Consider the following 13377-nt stretch of genomic DNA (forward strand, 5'->3'; position numbering starts at 1 on the left):
ACAGGTCATCAGGATGGAGAGGGACTCCCGCCTGAACACTTTAGATTTGAATTATTTTGTATTAAATAGTATTTCAAAATTAAAGTTAGCAAGTACAATAACAAGGGCAAGGACTTTATCTAGACATTTCTTTTATCATGAACAATGTGCCACACAAACATAAAGTAAACAAAGGTGTGATCTGCCTCACATTGACTTGTATAAGTGGTGTTGACCCAAATACAGAACAATGACGTGCACACACGGAAGACGCAAGAGGAGTCCTCGCCACAGCGACATGACATTAAGATAAAGATGTGTAGAGAACAAAAATTTATTTCATCATTTCCTCCATCCAGAGTTGAAAGCTGCTTATTTGTGTTTGAAGTGTGTAAGTCTGTCGGTGGCAGTTCTTCTCCTCAGAGCCGAAACTCTCTAAACCCAGCAGCTGCCAGCCTATGCCGGAGGTTTCCCGAGTCTCCTCGTGACCAGACAAGACACCACTTGTGGATGAAAACCCAGCTGGCACGACTGTGAGGCCTGGAATAACACTGGGACAGGGGCTTTCAGGACTGGACGGCTTCCTAATGACACACAGTACATTGTCACCGATCTGAGTGGTGTGTGCTCCTCCCTGTGCAAATTCCCTTTCGCACTGAGCGCGATCGCTCAGCTCAACAAGTTTGGTCTGGCTGTGAGCGGTGAAGCGGCCCAGGTGCCTGTGATTGTTTGGTAAAATCCACCTCACAGTATAAGCCTCCTGGGCTGTCACCTCTCCCCTTTGCATTCTGGGTAGACACACTGGCAACACACGTCCGCTGATCTTGGCCTTGTCTTTAAGCTTGAGCACAGCGACGTTGTCTCCTGCAAGGTAAAACTCTGGATGCACTACAACGTCTGAGACCTTTTGAGAAAAAGAGATAAAAATGAGATACATTATTTATTGATTTTGGTACTTGTACCTGCTGAAATCTGATCATTTGCAGAGAGATGCATGAATATTAAACTAAGAAACAAATATAGCTGTATCTCATAAGACTTAAAATGCCAGAAGATTTCATACTATACCATTTACATACAAAAACCTATCCTCGAGCTTATATTTATTTCAGGAAGATTCCTTGCTTAATACTGCTGTATGGTAAATGTTGCTGTCCTAGGAGACTTTTATGAGCTCTGTGTCACAGAAAACTGAATAAATTTAAATAGTGACGTTAGGGCCTCTGAATTAAAGATGGGTTTAATGTGATTTAAATGGCAGTTATGACCTTACGCATTGTGATGAATAACATGATGTGTTTTTACCCTGAGGTGACGCTGGCTTTTCAGTTGGTAGCGCACTCCTATGACAACCTTCACATGTGCCGGGTGAATGGGTCGCTTGTCCTTGTCCACCACACACTGAGCTGCTACCAGGACTCTCCGCTGGCTGAGCAGAGCCCCGCTGCAGGCCAGGTACCAGAACGTAGACTCCTCTGAGACCTCCCGCTGGTCAGCTGCGCTCAGTCCATGGGATCTGTGGGTGCTGCTGGCAGTGCGATCAGGAGGTGAGCGGATATAGACGGCCGCATGCCAAGGCCACTCAGTGTCAGAGAGATTGTGGGAACTGAAGGTGTCGAATTTGCCACAAACTGTGGGAGGGGAAGAAAGAGGAGAGATACTGTAGTGTCAGGAACTGTTGTTGCATTACAAACTGGCAAAAGATTTTGGTCGACAACCTTTAAAAATAAAGTCTTTTTGAACAAGCTCTAGGCTCTGCAAATACATGCACAGGTGTTTCTGCTTTTTCTGGCAACTCAGATTAAAGTTGCTGATTGCTCATTTCAAAATTGAATACAGCAATATGTGGTGCAAACGGTGCTTTCTTCCTGTCTATATATTCCAGAGATGATTAAGGCAGAACAAGTAAAAAACAAACAGAAAAACCTGTGCAGCTTGATGATCTGTTTAGGGAATGGTGATATTTGTGAAACCTGCTTATTCATTTTCTTGCCAAGACTTAACTCAAGATAAGAACCTTTGGACAGAGAGAAGCATTGTAGAAGTTTTAGTTGCCACTTTCCCACTGAAGGTAACTCAGGTTTCACTTCAAGTTGGATCTCAACTGCTGCTGCTCTCACCAGGTGAGCAGGAAACATGACGCCCACTCCACCTGCCGGTCTTCAGGCAGGTGCGTCTGGGGCTTCCTTTGTGGCTGTAGAGAGGCGAGGCACACTTGTACTCGATGCTCGTGTGGACCGCACGAAAGCCTCGAGGAAGCTCGTCCAAAGCTGTGTCGTCCGCTCCCGCACTGGTCTGTCTGTCCAGTGGAATAAAGCCAGCTGACAACAAATCATGCATGTCGTACCTCGATGAAAACGGGGGTTTCTCTCTGTGGGGAAGAGATGCAGTTTGTCTTAGTGGCTTCTCAACTGCACTAAACTCTTTTCATGTGGGAATTATGTCATATTGATGTGACATTAACATCAAGAACAAAATGAATCAATTTCAATCTTAGCCATGCATAATTAAAAGCCCTACAAAACAAATATTAATGCAAGAGGAGGATTACTCTCATGAGTACAATGTTTTTTTAATTACCATTTCCAGGGTCAATAATGAACCTACAGGCTTTATTAAAGTTGCATTACCTGATTGTGTTTTAGTGCCTAATAAAATTTTATTTGTTTGCTGAGTAGTATTTGTGAATTTGGTGACAGCTGATGATAAAACAAAACACCTTTAAAACATTATTATATCTGCACCAGTTTGACTGTAGCTGTGACAAATCTAGGAATATAAACTGCTTCCAAAGTGAAAAAGTATGATCATATTCTGCATTGTGCACATGTCTGACTACATACAAATGCAGTGTTTATTCTTTGTAGCCACCACATGCAAAATTTGAACATTTGTGATTCTGGCATACCAGAAAATGACACATGCTGCGATTGCGCTCATCCTACAAATGCATTCTGGCAACCCTGACAGTGTTCTGAAAGCATTGCACCTGTTTTCACAACGAAACCATGTAAATAAGAACAGAGAGTCTGGAAAAATACCTTGATAGTAGATTTGGCTTCACAACGGTTTGTTGCACAAGTTCAGACACTTTGGGTTCTCGACAGGCTGCAAAGGTAAAAATCAAACAGGTGGCTGTTAGTGTATAAGAACCACTTTCTTATATTAGCTCCCATTGTTTCCTCAGCTCTGTTTCTGTAACATTAGTTATTGTGACCAGAGGGGTAAGTAATTCAGAATAAACATGGACGATTATGAGCATAAAATAATCAGGATCAAACATATTTTTCATACAAAAAAAAGATCACAACCATTTACTGGTCCATCTTAACAAATGGCTTTGTTTACTACGCACTCATCACAGTGCTTTAATTGCTAAATTGTTCCTTTGTTCGCATGTCAGAATGTGTGCCATAAACAAATAGTAGGACTTTCATTGTGTGCCATCTTTACATAGTAATGAAGTGGAAAAAAATCGGCTACAGTGCTTGTGAAACACTGTGTTCTCTGCCCTAATGTGTTTTTGAAAACAACTACCTCGCACACACTTTGGAGGCCTGCTACTCCAGGATCCATTAGAGAGGCAGGTACTCAGGTGGTTTCCACTCAAAATGTAGGAGTTTTTACAGAAAAACTCAATCGTCTGTGCTCCCGCTGCTGTGTCAGGAGCAGGCCGGTGGTAGCCGTTTAGCAATTTTGGTGGAGGGGCACAATGGACTCGGCTTGTTTGGTCTATATGAGCACATTTGAGAGAGAGGACAGAGAGGCAGAGGGAGAGAAACTCAACATAATTGCATCATGTGGCATTTTACAAACATGAGAAATGAAGGACTTGTGGTGAAAAGGTACCTTTTACACATGTTGGAGCTGTGCCACTCCACATGCCATTAGTTTGACAGGTCCTTTGCTGGGAGCCGGTGAGAATGAAAGGTGAATGGCACCGATAGTTTACAGTTACAAGCTCCTCCTTGAAGCCATAGACGGGCAGCAAATATCCATTCACCAGTTTCTCTGGAAGTGCACATTCTGGATTTCTTCTGGCTGAAACTGTTGAAATATTTAGATAAATAACCGATGAACTGAATCATCAGCAACTTAGATTTAATAAAAGACATAAAAATGTTAGAATTTCACAGTTTGATGAATTCACAGTGGTACTAAATTATGAAAATTCTCATTCTGCTGTGATTTGTGACATTTACTTTGCATTGTTGTACTTAAATGATAAATAAAATGTATTGTGGCCTCACAAGTAAGAAACAGTTCTATCTGAGTGAGACTTAAAATGGATAATTATTTTTTCTATTTCTTTTTTAATTAAAAATATCCCTATACATGAAATATATGAAAATATTGTTTGGACTACAAACTAGTCTGCTTCAACTTAAATCCTTGAAATTGTCTCACTTGAGCTCATACATAATAAAGGCACCACTTTCCCTGAATAATAAACAATTTTGAATCTTTATTCACAACATATTTGAAAGTGAAATTCCATCTTTCTGATGACACTACTGCAGTATTACCTGCATAAAGAACTCAGCAGAGCAACCTGCTTTTGAATCAAACTTGGTAAAACAGAAAGTAATGGCCCCAGGATAGTGCCATGAGGAACCCCGCAAATTATGTGTTTTGGACTGATGAGTCTACGAATTACTGCAATAATAATTGAAAACTAAAATAAATAGATCCCTTAAGTAGCCTCTCTAAAACCACCATTTCTGAGTTTGGTCTGTTCTGACATTTTTTTTTAAACAGTTTGTTTATGTTTTTCACTGAAATCATTATATGTTGAAAACTCCACTCTTCTTTGACTTATTGATTTAATCTTTACAGATATATTGCCAGTATATGCCTGAGCATCCACCCATGCACTATGCAGCACTATGGAGGGGGAGAAAAAAGACTGGATAAATGGGATGCAAGTTAGATGCATGATTTGCTTCAAAGAAAGCAAATGGAGAGAGCAAGTATGATAAATCTGTGTCACTGACTGCTAGTCTCACATCGCTGCTCTGTGTAGGAGGCTTCACACGGACACACATGCACAAACACGCAAACAGAAATGAAAGAAAAATGTCCAGGAGAAAAATACATGCAAGCAGAGAGAGGTGCTGCACTATGCATGGGAGGACAGTAGAGTATCATGTATTCATGATATCTGAAGGAGATACCTACAGTATATCATGAATAAGAATATATCATACTGATACATTGTTATTCTGGGTGTGTTGGCTCCACAGAGGAAGTCAACTTTATACAGTGCATCAGCTAAATCTTTTATAGCATGTGGACGCAATAATATAGCAATACTACCATGGACTCAGACACAATTACAATCACATTACTCAGTACGATTATACCTGCCTGAACTTTCCTGAAAAGTAAGAACAAATCCATCAAAGTTGTTGTAGCCATCTGACGTGAAAAGGATGTGCAAGATGTTCCCCGAGCTTTTTATCGGAGGAGGCAGCCGATCCCCACAAAACCGGCCAATCACCGGGGAGCCCAGGTCATCGCCATCTCGCACCTCAACGTAGTCATAACGACAGTTATGGTCAGACTCCAAACTGAGCAGTGAAAACCTGCAGCATAACCACAGACAAGTCATGGTTAAATGGTTCTTTTCAACCCAATTTAAAACACTGAACAACCCGTCTTCCAAATGCTGAATTGTGTAAACAATAAGTCCAATTATGTGGGCTAATGCGGGGCTGTCTGGCTGCTTCGCTTTGACCTCGACATCATTTGACAGGCTGATAATGAGTTGATCCCCCGTGGAGCCAGTTTCTCAGTGAGGAAAATCATTTCCAAGCACATAAAAACAAAACACATCATTTGTCCTGTGCTGTCTCAGCAGGTTTACAGAGTTATAGTTGAATAAGAACTATCACTGGTCTTGTTCATGTCAGTCCACATTCCAGATATGTGGGCTATTCAAAAAGTTTCTCATTAATTTTGTTAGCGTGGCATTTGCGAGACTGAGACTGTGTATTTTGCACTCAAACAAATAAATGTTCACACAAGTCCATCATCAACAAGAAAAGATAAGTCAATATGAGAAATAATTCTATACACAACTTACTTTCTGTGTTTGTCTAAACTATGGTAACATTATGACTAGAGTTTATGTCAGTGCAAATCTTGAAGCTCCAGCTCTTTCATTAATAGCTACAGTAAAATCTGTCGCATCACTTGTGGCTCAGCAGCAGTCCTTTCAATAACACAGTGTAGCTGTCAAAGAAAGTTTGACCAGTTAGTTATTTCTTTGGGAAACTGAGAGTCTTAAAGGACTTGACTTTACATCAGAGCCCCAGGAAAGTGGCCTACCTGAGCTCGATCCCGCTGCCCTTCTGCACTTGCACTGTCCATTCACATCGGGCATTTGTTGGGTAACTCTCCAGTGCTATGTGACCCTGAGACCGCTGGATGATGTCTCCGCATGCTACTTCCCACAAGAGAGCTGTAATTACTGTCATTTAGTGAATTTACATTCCCATCAAATATTTGTTTATCACAGTGGAACCCAGCGTTTTCATTGTGGCAGGCAGTGCCAGCGATGTGACATGCTGTGTGAGAGGGCAGATAATATCCAAAAAATGATGAGATGACGGGATCCAACCAGCCACTACAAACATCATGGTTATTAACATCATGCTGGGGTTCCAGCTGGTATGTGTGTTTTTCAAGTGGAAAAGCAAAACAAGACACAGCAAATTCTCCAAATTGCTGTCTGTCCGCCCTGTGAGGGTTGAAGGTTTGATTTGGTGATTTGACGGTTAAAGGTTTAGCTTTTTGGAATATTTCAGAATTCACAAAAGCTGCTCCTTTAGGAAATTATTAGTGAACTCATACAGCCTGTACTTTGTCGGTTTGTCAATCACACACTAAACAGGTTGTACAGGACAACACAAGTGGCACAATGGCTCCTCTTGTGTTGTTGAGCTGGCTTCAAATGGCCTCTGAATGGTACTTTCCCCTGGGCCATGAAAAAAAGAGAATGGAAAAACACCATGGGAGTGAATAAGAGGAGTGGCACCATGGTAGACCTGTTTGCTTTCTCCTATTAATAGCACTTCACCATAAGCTTAACTAACACACATTTGCTTTAAGAATTTGGTAATGGGAGCTGTTGCAGCATTATACTCATAATTATATCACGTATTTTTTATTTAAAAAAAAAGAAAGACAAAAGCCATTTTCAGAATTCCAATATTTTTTAGATCAGATGCTACAATAGAAACCAGCAGTAGACTGTATATGTGACACAATAAAAACACATTGTCGCCACCAAGTGACCTTATTGTGTATTACATATGTAGATGTGGCAGTCTGAAAACGGTGGAGCATGACAACCTGTGATGATTACAGCCCAAAATGAGAGTGTATGTGGGTTATACATTTCCTCATAGATATGGACCAGGTTTAATGTGATGTACTGTGTTTTGTTCAGCTTGTAATAAACTGAAACACATTCCACATGTTTATAGATGTTGAACAAAGATTGTAAAACTGTAGTGCAGTACATGAAGAAGTTATAATATGTCACTTATTGCCACTCTGTCAGTCCTTCTGCATTGGCTCAGCTGTCAGTGGCATTTCCTATCAGCCTTACATGCGACTCGATACATTTTCATATGGTAACTAGCTAGATAACACTCCAGCCAAAGCCTTGTATTGATGATACACAAGAGCTTGGGCATGCAGAGTGTTCTGCATCACTGTGTGATTCATGCTTTCTCTCATGAGCAATGCGTATTCAGAGTATTCGGCCTATTCAGTGGCAAGATAAGGCTGTACAGCGATTCCGCATTACAGCATTTTGACTCACTTTTACAGTCCCCTCCACTCCAGCCTTGGCGGCACTCTGTGCAATACTTTCCATTGACGAAGAAATCATCATTGGCCTTCCATGTTCCATTGTGGCAGGTTTTACAGTTCTCAAACAGACTGCAGCCTTGCAATGACAAGCAAAAGAAAAAGAATGAGATTAGGATTTTAAGTCAATTTGTAAATCTTTGTCAGTGACTAATATAACTCATACCTGGTTTTGCTTATGCTTTACATTGATCAAAATACTACTGTGTCTACCACAGCTTTCCCAGGTAAAAAACAGGAAGTGGTGTCTTTTAAATCTGTGATCAGCAGCAGCTGGTAAATAACTTCACTGATTCTTCCAGAAAGTACTGTGAATAGGCAATAAGAGTGTACCTGGATGGATGATGCAGGGGTCACACTGATCCAGAGCGTTGCGGCAGCAGGGTACGGTGTAACCCACCTTTGACCCTTTTGAGGGACACTGGCACTGGATCAGGTGGTACTCGCAGCACGGACGACACATGACGCTCCACCGAGAGCTCGGGCAGTTGTCCCCCCCTGGAGCTGTGGAACCAAAGCAACAGACGCCTGGATCAACACAATAATATACCTATCGAAAACCTTTGACTTCTTCTAGGGGGTCAAAATAAAATGTGACGAATCAAAGCTGAGGAATTGTATTGTATGTTATATACAGAATGGCAGCTTTGGCTCCCTGCAGATTCCTGTCTCTACACGTGTTGATAGAAATGTAATGAACAGAGCAGTGGTACTAATTCATCCCTACAGCATATTTTCCTGTGATCTGATAGCCCAGATCAGACTTCCCTGTACAATACAGGTACAACATTTCACGATGACTGAACAAGTTGCTGAGGTGTGAAATTTATCTTGGCATATGATTTGGTGGCAGATGATGCTATCAAGCTCAAGCTGGACTACATTCTGTTTGTGGCTCAAATCTTGTACGTTATTATTACCTTGTGAAGTTTGCTTGCTCTGCTGATGCCTAGACTGGTTTAAATGACCCAAAATCCCAATAACAATGCAATAAATTCTATTTTGAATATTTGATATGTTATATTATTGTACTGTACAGACAACAAACAGAGGAGCAGTGCAAAGTGGACTCAGGGTGAAGCTCAGAGGCCCATTATAATCATCACATGGTTAATTTACCTATCAATAGTTATGGATTACTGTGCTAAATGAAATGTAAAAGCCTCCTAGACACCACACCATTGGACCCTCACTGATATGTCCATTATGAGATTATCTGCATAGACATTGAGGGAAAGGCTGTATACAAGCTACAACAGGAGAAATTATAGTGTGGCACACAGAGTCTGTTCTATTGCATGAGTTGAGAACAGTCTTAGCAGAACAAGTGAGTCATCATAATGAAATAACTCCACGGTTACTCAGCAGTAAAGTAAGCAGGCATATTTTTTGTTATAAATTCAGCAGCATTTTCACAAAAAGAAAAAGCCAAGTGATGGAAAAACAAACAAACAAACACACAAAACAGTCCAATACTGTGTAGAGCATATAGAGATTTCAGTCTAAACTGCAGTTTAACTTACCATGCGGCCAAGCTGTTACACCAAAACAGAGATTTAAGAGGAGGTAGAAGAGCTTGGGAGCCAGGAGAGAGGGCACGGGCACTTTCCGTGAGAGGAGAGCGAACATGTCGACTGCCAAACTCGCAGCAATAAACTTCTGATAGAGTTTCAGAGAAGGTAGAGCTAGCTCTCCACAGATGTTCCTCTCCGCTCAAAATATGACGTAACTACTGATGATGGAGTCTCCCATCTCAGCATAATGGACAGAGATCCTTAACCCATTCCTCTCAGGATGTTTTTAATCTGCGAAGGCTTGAATTTGCTCTGAGATCGTGCAGCTCAAAATCGATGCTGTTCCTGCAACTGGTTCCTGACGCTCTGCTCCTGGTATGAGTTCAGAATGAGTGCTGCTGCACGCTGGATACTTGCTGGCAAAGGAAGTGGAAAGTGCATTTGAGAGAAGTAAAGACATCCTAATGGGGAAAACAGTGATGTCGAGAGAAAAAAAAAAAAGGAAAAACTCCATCTGCCAGTTAACTGGAAAATGTTTGGAGGAGAGATGGCAAGTGAATTTCTCTTAAGCTGCAAGTTATATTCAAAAGCCTTCCTGTGTTATCAAGTCTTAAACTGAAAAATACATATTTGCACATGTATCAAGCTACTGTAAATGTGTTCACTGCAGTCTTCATCATACACCAGCTGTCAGGCCAGACGTGATGATTTCACAACAGATGTTGTCTTTAATGACCCCGTGCAATGTTTATGATGTCAGTCTACGTAGATTTGCCAGAAGCAATGAGGCCGATAAGATCGTCACAGCCCATTTCATGTCCAAGGTTGCTTTTCCATTACCTAAACTGTTACCTAGGAGTTTCCATGCTTTCATATCTGTTCTCATCTTCTCCATTACAGCAAATTGTGAGCAGACAGTGATGACACCATGTGGCTTTATTGTTGTTCTTTTAACTTTTTGTGATACCTGATACTCTAATTGTCTTATAAGAGATAAGACATTTCTACGTTGTAATCACAGTGAAAAGTTTGACGAGTGTGCAAAAGGAGTTTTAAGTTCACAACTCAACTTACAGGACTAACCCTAACCCTGAACATATACAGCAGGTGTGACAGACAAACTTTAGAGGTCAGGATACTCTGCAGCCTGCATGCGTGTTGATGCAGAATCCAGATGCTGCAGATAAACAGAACTACTCCTACTGTACTAGTGATTCTGAGATTTTTTATGCCAAGGAGACCCCAATTTTGTCCTAGGGACCCCTGACCTTTGGTTATAGATGTTTTATCAATGACAGTGTTTGCCCATTACCAAACTTTGACCAAAGTTTGTATATCTTGGCTTGCTTATGGATGAAAAATAATGAAAATAAAATATGCCTTTTTTTTTTTACGGGAACCCCCAAGGACCCCCACAAGGACCTGGGGGTCCATGGACCTCACTTTAAGAAACAATGACCTCGAGAAGTTGTTTTGTTTAACCCAAATTCAGAATGTGGCAGATGTTTTGAATAAAATCTACAGTTATTTAAAGAGGAACTATGTAAGTCTGGTTGCTTTTCTGTTGTTATGCTAACCCTCCTCCTGACCATGTGCATTTGTTTACAACGAAGCTGCCAATGGAGCGATACATAACGTTATGTCATATACGATGTTACAACGCGTATATTTGTGTTGTCATGAACAAGAGATTATGGGTTATGGGGCGTGTTTGTGTTGCGGAGTGCAGGGATGAGCACTGGGACACTGGGATGGCGGCCCCAATCTTGCAAAGTTGTTTTTCAGCCAAGAGACCCAGTAAGAAACATGCACATGGAAGGCAGAGAGCCTCCATTCTCCCTCGTAACAAGTTAAATCATTAAATTAAACCATCAAAATTACTCCAAATCTGTTTAATTAAGGTAAAAATGTAGCATAGTTAAGCTACAATATTTCCTCTTTAAAGTTGATATATTTTATATTTTCACATCGACAACGGATCAAATTACTTAACTGTGACAAAGGTCACATGCCCCCACTGCACACAGCTTTTTAGTCTTTCAGTTCATTTTACAGCTTGTAACTTGACTCTGTTGGTTTAGTCTCATTTATCTCACTTTCAGTGAAAACCTCTGGTGAAAGCATTGTGTTCAACCTGCACAGTACTACCAAGTGAAAGACAGATGAGCTGGTTGAGTCCAAAGCAGAGCTACAGTAAAGGCTAAAAGCTAAAACACAACTCCGACTGAGTATTTATGTTGGCATGAAGGAGTCACTCTTTGCTTTCATGTTTGCCCCATCAGTTTGATTACACCAATGTGGTGCTATGCTGCCCTCAAGTGTCAAAAAAGAAGAAGAAAAAAGAATAATTGGATGCAATTTAATTATGGTGAAAGTAGTATTAAAACTGCATAATACATTATAACAAGAGTTACATTGCATGATGGGAATGTATTGCTCCACACAGTGAAGAAAACATCAGTCACAATTCTTCACTTAAAATGTTCCAGTGGTAATTAACTCTCCCATCGACAGTGACAGCCACGTTCTGACCAGCACTCTGAGCTGACACGTATAAAGAACCATGAGTGACTCCTTTTGATCCCTGCAGCGTTTGAACTGTCAATCACAGCTGCAGATTTTGCCTCCTCCTATCATGTTGAACTTGACCCAACCAGACATGAGAGAGATAGATGAAAGGTGGGGGGGCAGGGGGAAGAGGGTGGTGGGTGGGGGTGGGGATTATGTATTTCACACGACGACACAGTTATAAAACTCTCATTTGTGTCACAAGGCCAAACTCACTGTTGAAATGAGTTCTTGACATTAGAGTCCAGTGTTTTTTTGGTTCATGTAATTACCCATGGTGCTCAGTCAGCTATTTTTAGCCTCCACCGTTGCTCAGAGGGATATTCCATTTGGACACCAGAGAGCCTCTCATGATCCAACCCTACTCCCACATCCACTGACCTTTCACAACTCAAGACAATAGGGGCATATAAAGAAGCAGTCTCACTGAAACATGTCACCTTAAATGAGGCCTCACAGTTAAAAAGAGAGAAGACGGATAGCAATTTCATGCACTTAGCTTTAAAGTGCCATTGCCAGCAGACATCTAAATTATACGATCCCCAGACAGATTAAAATGACAAGCTAGAATTTAGTAGATAAAAAATCCAAAATTAAAATATTAAATATGTAGAAATAAATATGTGGATAAAGCCGACTGCTGTTGCATCTCATCAACAACAAATGTTGCCCAAAGCAAGCAATTAAAAGTTAAACCAACCACATTGTGTTACTTTTCTTTTCTTTTAACAGTTTCATGAAGTGAAAATTGAAATAAAGTTTGCAAATAAAAATGACTCAGAAAAGGATGAGGTTTATCATAAAATTTTATTTTGTCATAAAGCATGAAACTCCTTAATGTATTCACATTTCAAGGAACAACTGAATACCCTATAAAGACTGATAATTGTAGTAGATGCATCACTCAAAACCATCTTCTGCTACACGGTTGGCCATAAAGTTTTACCTGTCCATGAAATGATTGTGACAATGTGATTTATTCTTGATAGATCAGGTGTATATCTTCTCAAAACCGTATTAATCAATCTGTTCCAAACATGTCACTGTGAAAAGTAAACCACAATTAACCTTAATAATAGGAATAAAAAGAGGAATGTGTCTGAAAACAAAATTATTCCAACTTTATGGGCAACCGTGTATATCATATGTTTCTGGTGCCACTGGTGACCTGGACATGGGATGGCTGACACTCACTGACTCTTACCCACAGGCATGTTGTTTAATTGTTGACTTCAGCAGGTCTGAGACTCTTCATCCTTCTCCCTTCATATCAAACATCAATTCAGAGGTCTGTAAAATGTTTACACGTGACACTGCAAAGAACCACCTATGTTTGCAAAGTTAGACACATGGTGAGCTGCAGCACACAATGCTCAACAGTTCAAAAATGCTGCAGAGGAGTTTTCCGGTAAAAGGCCTACGTTGGTCCTACTTTGTT

The 13377-nt window shown here is 40.7% G+C and overlaps 1 protein-coding gene across 1 annotated transcript; it reads right to left on the reverse strand.

The window, feature by feature from the left end:
• Position 1: 1 nt before the first annotated feature.
• On the reverse strand, positions 2-9721 carry pamr1a (peptidase domain containing associated with muscle regeneration 1a). The gene is made up of 11 exons (XM_085772337.1): positions 9381-9721; positions 8191-8361; positions 7811-7936; positions 6310-6424; positions 5347-5564; positions 3829-4026; positions 3517-3711; positions 3021-3087; positions 2100-2350; positions 1285-1610; positions 2-883 (listed from the first exon to the last, which is right to left on the reverse strand). The coding sequence occupies exons 1-11, from the start codon at positions 9484-9486 to the stop codon at positions 314-316; spliced, it is 2343 nt and encodes a 780-aa protein (XP_085628463.1). The 5' UTR covers positions 9487-9721; the 3' UTR covers positions 2-313.
• Between the last annotated feature and the right edge of the window lie 3656 nt (positions 9722-13377).

Source organism: Trachurus japonicus, chromosome 3, assembly GCF_045865225.1.
Source record: "Trachurus japonicus isolate A0001 chromosome 3, Traja_1.0".
NCBI classification, from domain to species: domain Eukaryota; kingdom Metazoa; phylum Chordata; class Actinopteri; order Carangiformes; family Carangidae; genus Trachurus; species Trachurus japonicus.

Coding starts and splice junctions, on each gene's coding strand:
- pamr1a (XM_085772337.1), bottom strand. CDS start 9,486: ATGTTCGCTCTCCTCTCACGGAAAGTGCCCGTGCCCTCTCTCCTGGCT. Junction 7,937..8,190: donor CCCCTGCATCATCCATCCAG/GTACACTCTTAT, acceptor TGTCATTGCAAG/GCTGCAGTCTGTTTGAGAAC. Junction 3,712..3,828: donor AGCTCCAACATGTGTAAAAG/GTACCTTTTCAC, acceptor GTGCTCATATAG/ACCAAACAAGCCGAGTCCAT.